This window comes from Ochotona princeps, chromosome 13, assembly GCF_030435755.1.
Source record: "Ochotona princeps isolate mOchPri1 chromosome 13, mOchPri1.hap1, whole genome shotgun sequence".
NCBI classification, from domain to species: domain Eukaryota; kingdom Metazoa; phylum Chordata; class Mammalia; order Lagomorpha; family Ochotonidae; genus Ochotona; species Ochotona princeps.
In genome coordinates, this window is record NC_080844.1 from 15,085,555 (window position 1) to 15,105,831 (window position 20,277).

The 20,277-nt window shown below is 39.3% G+C and overlaps 1 protein-coding gene across 2 annotated transcripts in view; it reads left to right on the top strand.

Moving 5' to 3' along the window:
- Positions 1–7,759, top strand: part of HTR7 (5-hydroxytryptamine receptor 7) — a 102,051-nt gene extending 94,292 nt beyond the window's left edge. Inside the window, exons 3-4 of one of the 2 annotated variants that reach the window (XM_058671420.1) lie at positions 6,416–6,498; positions 7,098–7,759. In XM_058671420.1, coding sequence (XP_058527403.1) covers positions 6,416–6,498; positions 7,098–7,249 — 235 coding nt within the window. In that variant the 3' untranslated portion in view covers positions 7,250–7,759. The remainder of the gene's footprint in view (positions 1–6,415; positions 6,499–7,097) is intronic. The other variant, XM_058671421.1, reaches the window with a different exon arrangement.
- The last annotated feature ends 12,518 nt before the right edge of the window (positions 7,760–20,277 follow it).

Below are 20,277 nucleotides of genomic sequence, written 5' to 3' on the forward strand. Positions count from 1 at the left end.
ATGTGTCTGTACTGACTATGTACTGGCTTATTTCTTTCGTTACTATTACCCAAACACCACAGTGCAATAACGTTTACCTAGCATTTCCATTGTATTAGGTACTATAACTATTCTGGTGGTGATTTAAAGTAATGGGAGGATAGGGTAGGTTCTGTGCAAATATTATTTAAGGGATTTGAATGTCTTCAGATTTTAGTGTCTTCTGAGGATCCTTGAAACCAGCTCCCAAGAATGTCAGTGATAATTGTATATATGTAATGGTTGGAAAATTCCATGTTTTGCAAGTATGTAAAATTTAAGATTGAAAATTGGCACATCTGTTACAAGTAAAGCTGGACATTGTGGTACAATAGTTTCAGCTGCTGTTTGAGATGCCCTACTGGAGTGTTTTCAGGCCCAGCTGCTCTACTTCTAATCCAGCTCATGGCTCATGGCTCTGCCAATCAGCAGTTGATGGTTCAAATACTTAGTTTTCTGCCACCAATGTGGAGCACCCAGATGGACCTAGCTGCTTTTTTCCTTTGCCCATTTCTCTGCCTTTCAAATAAATAAATACCAAATCTTTACACAGTTGAAAGTGGATACATAGCTTTTTGAAATTATTTTGTGGACTATGAATGAAAAAAAATCTAGACGTCCAAAGTGGAATAGCTGTGTGGGAGAGTGTGTGTATTCTTAGTAGAACTTGCCAGGTTCCAAATGGTTATCTCATTTTACACCCCACAAGAGTGTTATCAGAGTTCACCTTTTTTTTTTTTTTTTGCATTTTTTCAGAACTTAAGTTTTTGCCTGTCTGAGAGTATAAAATGCTATCACTTTGTGGTTTTCAGTGTATGTTTTTCTGATTACTGGTGAGATTAAACATTTCATGGGTTTATTGGAAATTTAGATGTCCTGTACGTTGTTTGTGATTAATATGCGCATTTTTTTATGTAAGGAATTAGTTTTATGGCATGTTGACTTTTGCAGCTTATTTTGGGGGGAATGTTCCTTTAAATCTCTTTACTGTTCTTTCAGCTTAGTCCTTAATTATCCAGAAATATTTCCCATGACAAAGCATTTTTGTTTTTGATTTGTCCCCAGAGGGTTTTCTCTGTAGGAATTAATTGCTGATTTTCCTTTGCATATAAGGCATCAAACCATCTGTGAGTGCATGATCTTTCTACCTCGCTAAATATAGAGGTAGTTTGATATGGGTTAATGGACAGTATAAAAGCAACCTGTCAGCTGATGAAAAACCTAGGGTCATGTTGGTTGAATTAGTAAGATCTGATTCCTTTATACTTAGCTTCGTGTAGAAACAGGGCCTCCATTGAGTCATTCAGTGATTATTTGATGTGGCCAGGGCATTGGTCAGAGGCTGAGTTATTGAACTGGAACTGTTTGTGGAAGGGGCTGAACCTCACAGAGGTCCTTTCCTGGACCTTGGATACCAACTTGGGAATATCAAAAGTTTCTCTTATTTTAGAGGTCAGGAGAATTTCTTTCAGTGACTAGTATTCACTTTAAAATGTTAAATAGTCCAATGGGATCGAGAGAAAACTTCATTCCAAAGCTAGTTTTAGTGTTCTCTTTCCCAGATCATTCCCACCTAGTATGTAACTTGGGAAACTTATTGAAAGCGGAATCTCATCTTAGGCGTCCACAGCTTTACTTCCTGGTAGAAAAGAAGGGAATGTGGAGGGAAACAAAGGCAGGAGAGAAAGAGATGAAGTCATCATTTTACTTAGCTGGTGTTTGTGATTCTGTCTATGCCAGGTGTCTGGTACCGAGTGTTTTGAGTCTTTCAAGAGAGACTGAGAGAGAAAGACCTCTTATCACTGGTTCACTCCCCAAATGGCCACAATGACCAGAACTGGGTTGGTCTGAAGCTAGGAGCCAACAGCTTCTTCCAGACCTCCCATGTGGACAACAGGTTTGGGCCTTGGTCAGCTGCTTTCCCAGGTAATTAGTAGGGAGGTGGATTGGGAAGTAGAGCATCCTGGGCGTGAACTGGTACCTGTATGGGATGGCAACACTGCAGGCAGGGGATTAGTTTGATATGTCCCTTTGCCTGCCCTGAGTCTGAGCCTTCTTTTTTTTATGTGGTTTCTGAGCTGTCCAGATAATACGTTCCATGAATTTTCCTAGTTCCTTTACCAGTGGCTACTCCATGGTCTTACTGCTGTGTCTTTTGGTTTTAGCAGGCAATTCTGAGTGTATGTCACCTCAAGCCAGCTCCAACCAAGCTACTTCTATGACATGAGGGTTGCTCAGGGGCAATTGCATGTGTCTCATAATGCCAAACTTTAGGAGGCCAAGCAGCTCTCCTAATACTGACATTAGAACTTTTTTCTCGTGTTGCTGTAGAGGCCTGTTTCAGCCAGGCTTCAGGATCCCTTAGGCCGCGGCTTTTGAAAATGGCCAAGGGATCAGCAGCATCATGTGGAACTTTGTTGGAAATGAAGAACATCATGTTGTAAATCCCAACAAACTGAACTGGAACTTGCTATTAGCCATAATCCCCAGGTGCTGCCCTTGGGAGGCGTTTGAGTCCATTGTGATTGGAAGCTTGATCTCTGTGATGATAGTGTTGAAAAGGTCTGTGGAAGCTTTAAGAGGTGTCACTGGGGGTGTGTGCTCAAGAGACAGTTCTCACCAAGGTTGGAATTGGGCCCACCCAGCCTTTCTCTGTTCCTGATTGGCTGTGTAGGCACGTGCGTGTTCCATTACGCACTCTACCTTTGTGATCTTCCATTATGTGATGCAGACAAGAAAGAGAGGGCCCTCTTCATTTCCTAACCCTTGAACCTACGAAATTGACACTTCTTAAGGTTTCCCCTCTTCCTTTCTATATATCTGACTTTGCAATAAAAATAAAATAAATCTTTTAAAAAATCAAGTAAAAATACATGGACGTGGCCAGTGTAATTTGCAGGCTATACTGTTCCAATCAACTTTGTTGTAACAAGAAATAAGATAGTGACATTAAATTAAAGTAGAAAAACATGCTAAGAGAATCTAAGAAGATAATGGGAACAGAGGGGTAAACAGACCCAGGGAAGCAAACTAAGTCTTAAGCGGGTTTTGCTCTCTGCGGACAATCTGCTGGGCACCATGGAGGCTCACTACATTTGGGCTTGAAAGAAATTTTCTAAGATAGGAGACCCTCCCCATAGTAACCTCTGATTTCAAAGGGCTAGGCTATTCCAAGGGGAAGGTTCACAAGTAAACTCATCTTGCCATCATTCTCCATTCCTATTTTGATGCTCAGATAAAATCCCATTTTTATTAATCAGAGAAAGTTATCTGGAGTTGATGGAAGGGGTAAAACAAGAGGGTTGGGTGGAGAATCTATCCTCCCAAATTTGCACTGTAGCTTGCTCTAATGCAGATTTACAGCTTCAATGGACACTTCTCAGGGACCACAAGCTTCTTAGCTGGATGTGACATGATTCAGAGTCAGCTGGTAGTAAGGCTTCTGGACTCTTGGAACTATGAATGCAAAACCTCTCTGGAGAAAGTCATATTAAGTCTAGACTTCAAAGATTTGTATTAACATTTTTCAGTGGCAATGAGTTAAACATAGTAAACAAACAAATATGTCAGGAAATAAGAACCAGCAGAAGAAAAACAAAGCATAAACAGATTCTCAAGTTACAATTATTAACATTTTATATTCTAGAGAAGAAAAATAGAAAACAAAATAAAAATTTAATTTTATGAATTAATGAAAGTAAATACACAACATGGAGAGAAGCAAAAAATAAAGTAAAACTAAAGCATATGAACTCTCAAACACTTGTTAGACAAAGTCAAATTTTTTTTATAGATGAGGCGCATTAAAACTTATTTTCCAAGGGAAATTTTTTTTTTCCTATGATTGCACAGGTACTGACTACCTGTCAGTACCTTCTGACTACCATATGAGTAGACATAAGAAAATCCCATAATGAGCATAAGAATTTTATTATTGTTCCAAGCATCTTTTCTTTTTCCATTTAAAAACTTTCTAGTGAAGTATATTTAATATAATTACAAGGTACTAGCATCTCATGGGAACCTTGAAGAGATGTTGCTTATATGCTTACCAGGCAACCACCACTCCCTTCAAAGTTGAACCTGTTTGGAATAGATCATACATCTGCTGTTCAATAACCTGCATAGGAGAACAGTATCCTTTTGCTCTAAATCGGTTTTGCCTATTTTTAAACATCATATATATGGAGTCATATAATATGTATTTCTTTTTTCATTTTTAAATTGTTGTTATCATTTTAGGATACAGTTCCATCAGCCATGGGATTTCCCTTACCTCCTCTCTAGGTCCCCTCTACCCCCCCACTGAGTTCCCTTATATTATTACAATAGTATAGTTCTTCATAAACAGTCATAAGTCCTTCATTGCAGGCATGGACAAGGGTAGAGAGTCCAGCATCCTAAACATGCGATTTCTGTCAATCTGTGTTCTGTTTGTGATGTTCATCCATGATGCTGTGCATTGGATTTCCCTTTTTTCTTTCAAAATTCTGTATATTCTGTTTGGTGGATATTCCACGATTTTTCCATTATTTTGTTGGCAGATGATTGGCTAGATCTGTGTAGGGGCTGTAATGTTGCTATGACCATTCTTGTACACGTCCTATGGAAGTATATCCTGACGTGAAGATCATGGATCATATGTATAGTTAGCTTTAGTAAGCCCTGCCAAATGGTTCTAGAGAGTGGTTAGAACAATTTATGTTATGAATAGCAATGCATGAACATTCTCTAAAACCCTTTAATTTGCCTTCAAAATTAAGAACATCTGTTATTTCCAACCGGATGCTAATGTGTTTATCCAAGGCCTTTGAATGACAAATGCTTGTAAAGGGAAAGTTTTCGTGGTGACTCGGCCATGGAGAGGCTGTCAGCTGCCCGTGCAGACCTGAACAGAGCCCGGAGGTGAGCAGAGTTCCCGGATCCCCACCAGAAGTCCTAACCGCTGCAGTGCCCGTACCTCCTCCACCCTGACCTTCCCCAGTGATACAGGGTGGTAAAGTACAGTTTCAGGTTAAATTCTAATTGATTTTCTGACACAAACAACCGAGAGAGTCCTGCTTTTAGAGAGCCTGTGGCAGAAAGGAACATTACAAAGACTCTTTTAGTCTTCCTGTTTCTAACACCTCTACGTTCACATTGTTAAGAAAGAATGTTTCCTCCCGAAATGTATCACAGTGCAGTTTATACATCTCTACCTGCCAATGATATACAGTATGTGCCTTTACTGTTGTGAATGTGGATAATTAAAATTCCTGGGTATATTTGCTCATAGTTGCCACAGCAGGCATGTGGAACTTTGTAGACCTTCTTGATTTTAGGTGAGAGTCAGATAATATGAAGATAAGTATACTTTCTGTCTTCCTCACGAAGTTTATTAATTCATTAACAAATGACAGCAGTAAACCCTCCGGATGGGATTTTTTCCTAGATAATCCTTATTTTGAATACATTATGTTTTTGTGTCTGAAATGTTAAGGAATTGTTACACTGGAGGAGTTCATGTTATAGGGGAGTGGACACTTTTGACAAAATTCAGCATCCATAAAAACTAGCTCTGATGTTGCATTAATGTAGGAGATTGTACAACTACCACAGTGCAAGAAGATGAGCAGTAACTCTTGTTGTGGAGTCAAGGAAATTTTGCATGGAGAAGAAATTCTTATAATCTTGGCAGGAAGAGATAATACAGGAGAGAGGAAGAAACAGAGAGAAAGAGAGAGAGAGTAAGAGAGAGAAGGCAAGCGCTTCCATCCTCTGTCTCCTTCTCCAGATGGCTGAAAAGGCCAAGAGCTGGGAACTCAATCCATGTCTTTCACATGGGCAACAGGCATTCAAGGATTTGAGCCCTCACTGCTATATCCCAGGATCTACATTCTATTTTTGAAATATTTTATATTTTATTCAAAGAATAACATTTTTATAGTAATTTCCTACAACCTATCAAAGCTAGCACATTTTTTTCTTAGAAGCTTTTAAAGGAATCAATGATTTATTTATCCAATGAAACCAAGGCAATGTCTTTCCATCTGATTATATTTGAAAAGAATATGATTGGTTTTCAATGCAATGAACATCTGGGATACCTGACACTGTTAAAAGTACAGATATCGACGTGATTTGGGAAGTTCTGGCTTACTCTCACTACTGAAATGCATAGATTGGCTAATACTGGACTCATGTACAGAAGTGTTCAAGAAATCAATTCATCTAAATCTGGATGTCCCGGGCTTCACAGATTCCCCGTCTCTTTTGATACCCTGACTCACAAAGGGCACAAGTGAGTTCTGTCTTTTATGATTATAACTGTTTTTGTTGCGATTGCTGCAAGAAATCACGTATGTCCTTACCCCATTCCTTTTGTTCCTTGTCACCTCAATCAACTCTTTCTGTGTAGGTACCCTCTTCCCTCTGTAGGACAGTCCTTGCTGTCTGATAACCAGTTTCTCCTTGCTGCACTTCTGTTTCTACTACACAAGGGTAAGTTTGGGTCTTGCTGAACTCATAGATAAGATCAGGCTGCACATGGCACAGACATGACTGCAGATGTGTTTGTAGTGTAAGGGTCTCAGAACATAGAAAATATTGCAGGGATGTTTCCCCCAAGGTCCAGCCACCAAGTTCCTCTGTGATAGAAGCTTCCCAGTGCCTCTTCCTTAGCTCCCAGCCACTACCACCTGCCCACTGCAGGAAGCACTCACACAGGCCCTTCTCTGTTTATTCTGCTAACCTGTGAAGTGAGCTAGTTCTAAAGTTGTATTGAATCTATCCTATGAAGCCCCTGGTTGTAAGACGTGGCATCATTCTATGGTGCCTCTTTATCTGTGGTGATTTTTGCAAAAAAAAAAAAAAAAGTGTAGGGAACTTCAAAGCAAAAGGCAGGAATCAGAGGCTGGCATCTGAGGAGCTGGCCCCAACTGCCCTCCAGAATAACCAGGGGAGGAAGATTTTGCAAGCTTCTAGGGGGGCGGGCAGGGAATTGTAAGGCCAGTGAAGCTCACTGGGAGAGAATGGGTTGGGGGTTGGGCGAGGTGAACATTCTACCCTCATTCTCCCCTCTGCCTACCATCTCCTGCCAGGCCTGTCCACTGGTCCAAGCCAACCTGAAGCTAAAGGTTACAGAAGCACATGCACTTCACGAGAAGAAGCGTGGCAAGCAGGCCTGGAAGACCAAGGAGAAGACGTCGCTGGTAGAGCTACTGCGAAAGAACAGTCCACTGTTCAACTGTGAGACGGTGCTCTCGTCACTTCGAATTGTAGTTAGCACTTACCGAAATAACTCTATTAAACAGAGAGAGACATGACTCTTCATTTTTATATCATGAAGTACATTACTGTATTTAAAATGACACTTCAGTGCTGAATAAAGGTGTAATCTTACAAAAACCTTGCGTGGAAGTCACCCCCCGTCTTCCAGAGATGATTGAGTAATAGCGCTTGTTCCTCACATGTTTCTAGAATGTTACTCCTTTCCACACTAGGAGGAGAAGGCTGATCTCTCCTCGCTTGGCTCTGACTTGCATGCAGCTGAAGGATGCAGCACATGTGATGCTGACTGACTTGTGAAACTACGTCTGGAAAGATGATACGCCTTTCTCTCTGCTTGCTGGAATACCCTCTGTGCAACTCAGAGCCTGCGTCTTCACAGCCTGACTACCCTGTGGCTGCCATAGCGTGTGGAAGCATAGGCCAGTCCAACTGAAGAAGGGGCACATGGTCATGCCTGGAGCTTTTATGAAGAAAGGTGCTTTGTTGGTTTCTGCTGCTGTGGCCTCTGCCTGTGCTATTGCTGTGCTACCTGCTCCAGCCAAACCCTTCCTGAACACCTTGCTCACAGAAACTGTGAGACATAAAGTGGATGTTACAGTAAGCCACCAAGATTGGAGGTGATCAGTTATGTAGCCATAGTAATTAAAGCAAGTGTGTATTTGTATATTTGAATAAGTCTTCTACAAGTGTAGTTCCAGTAATGTATGTGATTAATCAAAGTGAAGACAACATTAATACCTATGGCTAACACTGCACACACACACAGGCAATGACAATTTTGTCATGTCTTGGTCAACAGTATTTGTGAGATACGTCTGTTTTAAGATGCAACCTAATGAAAGAAAATGTGGTAAGAAAATGTGCCACTTATGACTGATAAACTTCGTAATATTAGTGTGAAGGTATGGATAAATACAATGAAAAGCATCAGTGAACTTCTTAAGCCTATTTATTTTGAAAAAGCTGAGTATTTTGTAGTTAAAATGTCTTATGTTCATTGGCAAGAATTATGAAATGCAAAAAAAATGAAAAGACAATACAAACCATTACAACAGTACTATCTAGATAAACATTTTTGGACACATATAAATATTCATCCTACACTGCAGGCTCTTTTTCCTTACTCAAAACATGCTGAATCATGTATCTTCTTTAGTAGATAAAGAATGGCACCCGATTTTCTAAGGCTAGCAGAGAATTTCATTTGTTTAACTAGTTATATGATGGGCATTTTGTTTTGTCTTTCCAACTTTGCATTTGTCATTAGTGAAACAGAAAGCATATTTATGCATCTCTGCCTTCCCTGTTTTTTAAGTATCTATGGAGAATTTGCAAATCTAACAGTATTGGATTTAATGCAACTTATTTGTACTTGGTGATAAAAAATGACAGCATTTATACTTGTGATATGGGTTGACAGAACTCCTCTTGGGAATATTGTGTTCATTTATGCTCTCTGAACAATTTTTGACAATGTCAGTATTTTCCTCCTTTGCTGATATTTGTTTTTTGTCATTTACCTGATGCCAGTTTTATGCATTTAAACTATTTCTTTTTTATTGTTTTGATTTGTGTTTAGAAATAGTGAAACTGAACATCTCTTTACATTTTGTCCATTTTAATTTCTTCTTTTGTGAAATGGTTGTTCCAAGTCTTTGGCCACTTTTTGAAGTAGACTTGTAAGAGCTGTTTGTATAGTAGTAGTAGCAATAGCAGCAGTAATAATAATTCTTTATTGTGTATATCATTACATCGGTTTTCCTGGGTTTTTCAGCTTCTATAATTTTGGCATTTTTGTCTTTTCTGCACAGAAATACTTAGATTCTATGTCAATTCGTTTTCTTCTGTGGTTTCTAGCTTTGGTGTGAAGAAAGATTTGCTTCACTCTAGTGTCATTAAAAGCCTTCACTCATACTTTTGTTCCAAGTGTTACATTTATTATACGTTTCAGTCTAACTGGAATTTTATTTATGCAATTTATTTTTTTTCCTAACACAGAAATTAGTGGCCCCTAATTATTTAACGCATAAGCAATCTTTCTGTTATGATTTAAAATGCCACATTATCATACATTAATTCCCATGATGCTTGAATTTGCGTTGAGATTCTCTTCTGTGTCCTCTGGCAATTTGTCTTGTTCTAGGTGAATGCTGTCAGTCTGATTGCTATTGTATTGATCTTCTTGTTCACTACAAGGTATTGATGTCTAACAGGAAAATTCTGAGGCCTTTCATCCCACTCCTTTCATACTTCTAAATCATTTTTGCAGATAAATTAAAAGGGATTGTTATCAGATTCTGAGCTATTCCTAATGGAATTTTGATTGGAATTACATACAGTTTATGATCTCTTTTAGAGAAAGCTGACCTCTTTTTTAATGGGTGGGAGGACAAAGACAGAGAGCTCCTGAAACCCACTGTGACCAAGGCTGGGCCGCACTGACATTGGCTCCCATGTGGCGTGTGTGTGTGTGGCAGGGATTCAGTGGCTTGAACCCGAGCTGCCTGCCTCCCAGAGTGTGTTTACAAGGAGCTGGGGTGAGCAGGTGGGCTCAGCCCCTTTGATATGGGGTAACTGGTAGCACTGACATGCATCCTGAGAACTGAGATCTTTATAACACCAGATCTTGTTTCTGTTCAAAACCTAGATATGTATTTTCATTATTCAATAAGTGTTTTGTATTTCTGGGTAGAGTTTTATAGTTTTTATTGTTGCAAATTTATTTTCTATTTTTCTGTTTGTTATTTTGTTATTTGTTGCTAATGGCAAAATTCAGATGCTTCCCTCCCCTAGTTATCTTTTGTAGTTTGTGAAGAGATCATTACATTTTCAAATATTCATGTTGGAACTATCTTATTGTTTTTCTCAGTACTGTTGAAAGTTTTCTGTTTCTTTTCCTAAGCTTCCAGGACATTATAAATGATATAAAGTGTTGTTATCTGGAAATAATTTTACATCCTTCCTTCAAGTGTCTGTACCTCTTATTGCATTTTCTTAATGGCCTTGGTGGAATGTCGAGAGCAGTATTAAATAATTGTGATGATCTAAGACATTCTTATCTTTTTTTCTCTCTCTAATGGAAATATTCCATTATTTCTCCACTAAGCAAATATTGGTCTTAGATGTGCCTTATGTATTTTTAAATGATATTCAAGAAATATCCATTGGATCCAATTGTGCAGTTTATTTTAAAATCAGGAATAGAGTTGTAATTAAATAAATGTTTTGGCAGTTAAATGAATATCTTATGTTAATTCACTTGCTAAGATAAGATTTTCCTTGTATTGTAGAGTGATTGATACTTATTCATGATCCAGTTGTCTTACTTAATTCTGGTTACTAATACTTTGTTTAGAAGCTTTTAACTACAGCGCAGTAGCTTTCTTTCTCTTTGGTATTACTTCACAATAGTGTTGCTTGTTTATGACATGTATTTGAAATGTTTCTTTTTTATCGGTAAATTGTTGCACCCAGTAGATGAAGTTTATTCGTAGAAGTGAATAATATGATTGCATCTATAATGGTTTGGTACCCTGTGGAAGCCCAAAGAAGAATGGCTCCAATGAAAGTCAGATCTGAACTCAGTAGAGAGCAGAGGGCCACCATGATACTACAGCCACACAGCCCTTCTCCTCCTTTCCTCTTGCAAGGCAGGACATCACTTTCTTGGAAGCTTGTGCTGCCTTGCATTTCTGCAGTGACTTCATGCATGATTAGGCTCGCTGACTGATATTTCACATTAACACTTGGCTGCATAGCAAGTACCTTCTGTTCATTGTTACTTCTAATGAGAACACCTTTTTCTGAAGCTGAAATGGAATACTTATGAAAAGATTTCACATTGATATTTAAGTGACTAAAATAAATGACTGGTATTACAGTATTTTTTGAAAGTTTAGTTTATCTAAGAACATAGTTAGAAATAGGGTAAAGGTTGATGAACACATTGATTGATCTCAGCATTATTTGGTTCTTAAAAAAGCCATAATTCAGTGTGAGGGTACTCGAAAGACACTGGGAAAGCAGCAAAGGATGGCTCAGGTTCTTTGGTCTCTGAACCCATGTGGGAGACCTGGGGGAAACTCCTGGCTGCTGGCTTTGGATCAGTGTTCTCTGGCTGTTGTAGTCACTTAGGGAGTGAACCAGTGGATGGGAAGGTCTCTCTGCTCTTTTTCCACTTTCCCTCTCCCCCTCCTTCTTTTGTGTGTGTGTGAGTCTCCTTGCCTCTGTAAAATATGTCTTCCAAATAAAAATAAATCTTTTAGAAAAGAAAATATTAGTATGGGTAATAATATGAAGGAAAAAACAATGGCACAATGTCTGAGGAAGAACTCCAGATGAGAAATTGCATGTATAGTCTACTCTCATTTTAGAAAACTGGTATGTATATGCATTTGCATGTGTGTCCATCAATCTATTATAAGAGATTGTCTCTGCATATTGACATTATGGGGTGATTTTTCCTTTTTATGCTTTTTTTTCTTTTAAAAATTAGTAGTACATCTTAGTAGTGTGATTTGCAAGTTATTATTGGTCTTTATTGTTTTCTGCAATTTACAAAGACTCATAAACTGGGAAAAATATCAGCCAGTTCACAATATCTGTTGTCACTGAGAAGTAAAAAACCGTTTTAGAAGGAACTTAGTAGCTTTTGCCTCTACTTACCCCATGGTACTGAACTTCCTTCGTTGTAGTAACTTGCCAACTCAGTGGTCACGTTTTGTTGTTCTATAGCATTTTCAAGGTTGTGTATCACTTCTACACCTGCACCATCTAATTGGACGTTTACAGCAGAACGAATTATTCTCTGAGCAGTTTGTGTGTGCTGCTTTTGCCTTTGCCTGTGCACTCTACTGAAAATGTCCCTTCAAAGTAGAAGCCTAAGATTTTCTCAGGTAGTTGCTAAGCAAGCAAGTTCATATCCTTAAAATATGGAGATAAGATGATTAATAACCCCAACAATTCTCAAAATTTTCAAGTAAATAACCCCAGCATTGCTCAAATTTTTAAAGTAAATTTCTTGTTGATACGGAATTCTATGGAGATATTAAAAAGCAATTTATCTTGTGTTTAAAGAAAATGACGTTGGCTTAATAAAATCAAGAGCTCTTGAAAGTTAACCCCAGGACATAGGCCCCTTTGAGAGGGGCACATGAATTATTGTAGGTGATTATAATTTAGAGAATTTAAAACATTTCCATAAGCATAGAGGTCTGAATTGATTAAACTTTAAGCTTATTCGATTAAAACACTTATTCTATTATGGCTGCGGTTACAGGAAAGTACTTCAATTGATTGGATAATTATGAGTAAACAGGGAAAGATATCACTTAGAAAATTTATTTTAATTAGTTAAGTGATTGCCATATGAAGGAAATTAAGAAACTAAAATTGTCTTGACATTGTATCAAATTGGACAGAAACTTTAAAATATGAATAGTTTCACGATGTCTATAATCACATGAATTTAGAAATATCTCCTAATTTTTTTGAGATGTAATTTAAAGCTAAAAATTCAACTAATGAGAATTTTGGCCAGTTGCGTGTTCTTGGCAAAGTCTTTCTGGCTCATTTCCTCAACTGTTTGAAGAGAAGACTCCAGCAAAGCTGTTATTAGGTTTCCTAAATAGATCTTAGAAAAGAAAAAGAAGCTTGAGCTATGATCTCACTGGTTCATTTGATCTCAGACTTAAAATTCCCAGTGATAGGAAAGCAGTTAGTCCATATATTAGAATTTGGATGCAAGTAGAGAAAACAACTTCTTGACTGTGCAACACTGTGCTTGGTGTTTGGTGGGAGTTATTCAACTTCATGAGAACTCTATGAACACATGGTGTAGCAGAGGCCCACTTCACATAAAGGTTAAGTTTTAGTGAAAGCATATAAAATTGAAACCATTCTTAGTGTGCACTACTCTTGAGAATCCTATTACATTGCCCATAAAATAAACATGGCTTCCGATATTTAACTGTACCTCCTTTTATAATTTTTGCATAAAGTACATCCCAGAATAAAGAGTTTATGCACAAACACAAAAGTTAAGACTGAGAAAGAGGAAAGAGAGAAAGAAAGCACAAAGAGGAAAATTGCCTCTCCCGGGCGTATAATGCTCATTCAGCATAAAAGCAGCACAATTTAAGTTGTTATGTCTGCTCTCCTACCCTCTTACATCTAAACAATGGATTGATTCTTGTAATGTAAAGACATGAGATGATTCCAGTGAATTCTCTTTTTTCCCTGAAGAAAGCAAAGGCTGTAAGTACTTCTGTAAATTCTTTTTTTTTTTTCAAAGATTTATTTTATTTTTATTACAAAGTCAGATATACTGAGAGGAGGAGAGACAGAGAGGAAGTGGAGCTGCTGGGATTAGAACCAGCGGCCATATGGGATCAAGGCGAGGACCTTAGCCACTAGGTCACACTGCCAAGCCCACTTCTGTAAATTCTTAAGGCCATGTAAATTGAAAGTGCAGAAGCAAGTCAAAAGCTAAGAAATAAGTCAAATCTACTCCTTAGATTTTAAAATTAAGCTTCTCCCCAACTCTTGGGCGTCATGCTCCTACATCCCATTGCACCAGACCTTGATTAACATAAGAACTTTCCCCAGCTCCTCCATTTTTAAAATTATTCTGAATAGGGAAACTGAGGACAGATATGATGAAGAAGAAAGTGATTTCAATCCAAATTTTATATTAAGGGGAACTCTTATTTTTTTTGAAAGATTTGTTTATTTTTATCAGAAAGGCAGATTTACAGAGAAGGAGAGACAGAAAGATCTTCTGTCCATTGCGTTACTTCCCAACTGGTTGCTGTGGCGATCAGAAGCCAAAAGCCAGGAGCTTCTTCCGGGCCTCCCACATGACTGCAGGGTCCCAAGATTTGAGCCATCCTCTGCTGCTTTCCCAGGACACAAACAAGGATCTAGATGGAAAGTGGAGCAGTTGGGTCACATACTGGCACCCACATGGGATGCTGACACTTGAAGATGGAGGATTAGCAAGTTGAGCTGTCATGCAAGGTCCAAGGGAACTCTTATTTTTTATCTTTAGTGTTCTTTAGCTTTAGTGCAAGAGGGACTCTCTGGTGATTACCCATATGGTTTTGTAGCTGCCAAAGCGGAATGGGGGCAGGGAAGACAATTCATGTCACAGTGATGGAAGGGAAGGTATGGGATGGTAGTAAGGTCAATATCAATTTCAGGAGAACTTTTAAGGGTACAACACCATCATACCTGGGAATAAACATACAGCAGAAAGCGCATGGGTTTAGCCTAGGGGTCAAGATACTCACATTCCACATTGGAGTACCCAAATTTGACACTCATTTCCAGTTCCTGACTCTTAAAGCAAACATGGAGAGGCTGAGATGATGGCTCACATGGTTCAGTTCCTTATATCCACATGGGAGACCTGGATTGAGTTCCTAGCTTTAGGCTCTACTGGAAACCATGAATGAGCACTTGGTTAGTGAACCAGCATGTTGAAACTCTGCGTGTGTGTGTGTGTGTGTGTGTGTGCGTGCGTGCCTGTCAAATAAATAAATGAAATGAAAATAACACCCCAAATCATTAAAGAAGTAACAAAACAGAGGCCAAGTAGCAGCAACCTGTTCAAAGTCTGAGATGAAATGCCTCAAGTTGGCTTTGTGAGCAAGTCCTCAATGACTGGTGATAGAGCCTCTCTTGTTCTTCTTTCAGCAATTGGTTCAGTACTCAAGGTCCTAGAAGGATTGGGTGTGTTCAAGGGGTCCCCAAAGGGCTCACTGAAGCAATGCTGTGTATGTAAGTAGGCCTGTGGTCCCCAAGCTGCTGCTGCTTCATTATCCAAATCTAGTCTGTTCTATTGTTGAGGTCTGTGAAAAGAAAACATCTCTCCCTGCTAGGAACCCACATTGTGTTTTCATCTGTTTAGTATTCTGTAGTTAATCTCAATAAGCATGGATAGTGGATGGACAGATACACATTTAAAGTGCTGATGTCCTTGGAAGCTGTTTGATTATCATAAACTATTTTTAACTCAAACTCAGCTGGAAATTGTCCTTCTTTGCCCAGAGCTAAGAAATGGTACCTTCCTCTGGTCATTTAATGCATCAGAACAGGAACATGGACCAAGGAAGAAGTAAAGCGGCAGAGAGAACACTTTCTGGGGAAACACATTGAAGTATTTTTTGCATGTTCATGTGTTTCAGTTAACTGCTGCGAAACTGTACATGGATGTCTTTACAGTGTGAATCAGCTGATGGTGTAACATCGATGACATCTTCACAAAGTCATGTGTTAAAGAACCCTTCCAATTATAGAGCAGTGATCTGTTTTAGGTTTGCTCTCTAGCTACTTCCTATTTTTTTGTTTGTTTTGTCTTGTTTTAATATATTTTTAGTTTGAATTTTGAATTATGTGGTACAATTTTGTATAGGCTGGGATTCCCCCCAAAACTCCCACCCCTGTCAGATTTTCCCCATTTTGTTACAATAGTGTAGTGCTTCATAAGGAATTATAATTCCATCAGTCTCTTATTTAAGTGTACCCTGACATTGTTGGTACAGACAATGTCAGAGAGTCCATATTGTCTACACATGTCCAACAGTTTCATTGGGAGTCCATCTTTCGTCTGGATGCAGGGATGCATGATCCATTATATATATATATATATATATATATATATATATATATATATATAGTAGGTGTTAAAGTTTTAGAATCCATGATGAGAGTTATGAAGCTATTTCCCTATTTCTTTTTTCTGCAGACAGAAAAGTCTTATTTGTGAAGTGTCCAGGTGAATGTAGAAAGAAGAGGGAAGGGGAAAGCACCTCCTGAGAGAAAGCCAGGAGATAGAGTGCCTCTTGAAAGGAGAAAGGGAGACACCAAAAGTTTGAGGAAGAGTCTCAGAATTTAAGTGTTCCCTGACCCTTCCTTGTTCGGCAGGAACCTACAAGTGAAAGGTTCCCCATTGGTGGTCTCTTAACCAGTCAGGAAATGGGTGGACAATTCTTGTGCCACCCAGTTGAAGGTGTAGCCAAGGTTTCAGCAGGTTTGGATAGTCTCAGACCCTTTTCTTGGAATACCACTTCCTACTTCTGTAAGGGTAAAAGGCGAAAATGTCTCCTAGTTACTTCCTGCTGAAATGGGGGTGGGAGTAGGTGGGGCGGGTGGGTTGTTTGGGTAAAGGGGCCCCTGGAGGTGTGGGATCCACAGAAATGGTCTGAATTATTCAAGTTGCTGTGACACAAGTTGGTTGTCATACAAGTTCTCAAGTTTGTGTGGTCATCTGTAGTTTGAAAAACTCTTGTGAAGTCTTGACCTTATGAATTATGAACGGTACCATCCTAGCCAGTTTCAGCTACTATCCATTAGTGAAGCAGTGCTTAAGTGCCTGTGACTGAGCAGTTTCCAGTGACTCTTCCTGTAATCTTTTTAAGCTTCATCTTTTGTCTCAGGGGCCAGACAGAAGCTACATTTGAAAACCTGACACTGTCAGGCATGGTTATATGTTGGTTCCACAAAGTATTCAAAGGAAAAAAAAAGCACTGTAATTATATTATTCTGGACTGCAAAGCATCTAAGATTGACTTTTTTTTCCCCTCTGTGGGGGAACAGAAGTAGATTTTGTCTTCCTCTCTTCCCTGCTTCCAAATTTCACCTTATTCCATATTATATTTGAGAACATTTGTATTAACCCTTCCTCATCCCCCAGGTTCTGCATAGGAAGCTCCATGCATGAAAGTAATTAGGAACACAGAAGTTGCAGGTTTAGACCCTGACTATGACATGTCAGGTCACATCTGCTTCCTATTTACATGCCAGAAACAAGGGATGTCTGCTTATCAGTGACACTCAAGTTTCAGAGTTGGCAAAGAATATGCAAATCTCTTGTTCACTGTGGTGTTTTTATAAAGGGTGGATACTATATATCACTGCTACAATTTAAAGGATATAACTGTGGAGAGGTGTTTTGTCTTTCCTTCTGGGAAAAAAAAAAGGATGCTTTATTTTCTTATTTGGGTGTCAGTATGATTACTGAATGATTTAGGTATGACACATTAGTCAGTACTGCATTGCAATGTCATGCAAATATGACATTGGAAGGAAATGTTTGAGGAAAATTTACAGGCAGTAAATGACATTTTTTAATGCTCCTCTATCTTTAATGTTTGAAATGTATTAATTTTTGTTTAAGCCTGGAAATACTTTATCAGTAAGCTGCTAATTTTTTCTATTATTTTCATATGGGAGAACAAAAAAATTCCATAAGGGATAGAGGCAGGAATGACATTGATTTGAAACTCCAAGCTTGAAATCATTGAACTTCACCTGCACACACACCTTGAAGTATATAAAAAATGCATTAATGTTCAAGGGTTTGGCACAATGGTTAAAACACCTCTTGGGGCACCTGCATCCAATTATGAAATCCTGGTTCTTCTGATCCCAGTTCCCTGCTGATGCACATGCCAAGAGGCAGCAGTTGATGGCTCAAGTGCTTAGGTCCCTGCCACCACATGGAGCGTTTGGATTGAATTCTTGGCTCCTACCTTTGGCCTAAGAGCCCAAGCTGTTGCAGGCATGTGGAGAGGGAACCAGCATACAAGAAAACAGGAAAAAGTTCAGCAGCTTCGTATTCAAGGAAACAATAAGACAGCTCAGCTGTAGCTGGTACTTAGGAGGCATTCTTGTCCCAAACTGTATTCTCAAGTTGAAATGGAAGTAACAAATCAGCAGAGGAGGCAAGTTTTACTAAAACTTGCTGACACATCCTACAATTCTCAGGAGTCCTAAGCTGACCATGTTGGGCAGGGGCCCAAGTCACCCAATGAGGATTGTCCCTATATACAGACGTCCAGGGCCAGAGTTCTCACTGGCAGAGACTGTGTATTGGAGATCCCTCACTGACACTTGAATTTATTTGCTGGAATCCCTCTGACACCGGGGAGTAGACTGATAATAGGGAAGCAGTACTCACTTTTTTTAAAAAGATTTATTTATTTTTATTGCAAAGTCAGATATACAGAGAGAAGAAGAGACAGAGAGGAAGATCTTCTGTCCGATGGTTCACTCCCCAAGTGACCACAATGGCCAGAAACCTAGAACCTCCTCCATGTCTCCCATGCGGGTGCAGGAACCCGAGGCTTGCTTGACTGCTTTCCCGGGCCACAAGCAGGGAGCTGGATGGGAAGTGGAGCTGCTGGGATTAGAACCAGCACCCAAGTGCGTTCAAGGTGAGGACTTTAGCCGATAGGCCATGTTGCCGGGCCAGCAATATTCACCTTTTCACAGTATAGCAATGCCTTGACTATCAACCACACTAACCATCCAGGGAAGGCCTGGGGCTCCCCACCTGTGAACCTGCCCTCTGGCAGATTGCAGTAGTCTTGCATTCCCCCTGCATCTCCAAGGGGCCCCCACCACACCCTACATATCCTTGTCTAAATCCACTGCAGTTTCCCAGTGCCTGTATTTGTAGGAATAGCAAAAGGAAATACTGGGTGAAGAGCAGATTGTCATTTTTCATTACACGGCGGGCATACATTGGCTTGGCCTACAAAGGCAGGCATTAGGTAGGCAGAGGGAATTTCTCACAGGCTGGAGATTGTTTTCATTAGAATATGGCTGCGAATTTCCTCAGAGAAAGGGTATTGTCTTTAAAAGGAGGTTACTAAATAAATATGCAAAATTTCAGGTCAAAATTTTATTAGAGAAGGAGGAAAAAAATAAATTATATCTAGAATCATTGACATTAAGACTTATCTAGGAGCAGGGGGGAATCCCAGCCTATACGAAATTGTACCACATAATTCAAAATTCAAAATAAAAATTTATTAAAAAAAAAAAGGCATTTCTAGGAGCTGGTACAATAGCCTGGTGGCTAAATCCTCTCCTTACATGTACCAGGATCTCATATGGGCAGGGTCGAGTACCTGCTGTTCCATTTCATTTCTAGCAACCTGCTTGTGGCCTGAGAAACAACAGAGGATGTCCCAAAGCACTAGGACCCCACACACCCATGGGGATCTGGAAGAAGCTCTGGGCTCCTGACTTTGAATTGGTTCAGCTCCGACTGTTGCGGCCACCTGGGGAGTGAACTAGTGGACATAAGATCTTTTTCTCTTCTATCTGTAAATCTGACTTTCCAATAAAAATAAACACATCTTAAAAAGAAGATACATATCTAGGGTCAATTACTGAATTTTAAGAAGAAAAATTCAATGGTAAGAAAATGAGAACAGTAAACAGGGAAAAATATATTTGGCTTTAGCCTTCATAAAAGATTAACATAGAGCCTTCAGCCAGAGAGCAATTTCAGTGTCTAAGCAGCTTGAGCATTCAAGTGGGAAGTTAAAAAACATTCCTTCTATTCTTTTATTCAATGACTTACAGAAAGAAGAGAATGATCTTCCATTCACTGGTTCACTCCCCATATGGCTGCAATGGCCAGAGCTGAGCTGATCTGAAGCCAGGAGCTTCTTCCGGGTCTCCCAGGTGAGTGCTGGGTGCCAAGGCTTTGGGCCATCATCTACTGCTTTCCCAGGCCATAAACAGGGTGCTGGATGGAAGTGGGAGAAGCTGAGACACAAACTGGTGTTCATATGGGATCCTGGCAATTGCAAGGTGAGTTGCAAGCCATTGAGCCATCATACCGTGCCGCCTGAGAGCCCATCTTGAAAAACCTATTTGAGTATAAGATCTAAATGTTAGTCATGTCATGATATGTGGAACAGTTTTGGAACCCACAGAAATAGAAATCAAGAAACAATGGGGCATTATAGGGTAGAACACTATAAACCACAGCAATGTAAAATAACTGTTTAAGAAAATGTGGCACTTGGAGCAAAGGTGGAAGGAAATAGAAGTGCTAGTTTCTGCCTCCTTCAAAGAAGGTTATTAAAAGTAATAAATAACCATAAAATAGGAATTAAAATATTTACAGTTTTTAAAAAATTTTAATTTATTCGAAATACAGATTCTGAGAAAGAAAAAGAGAGACAAAGAGAG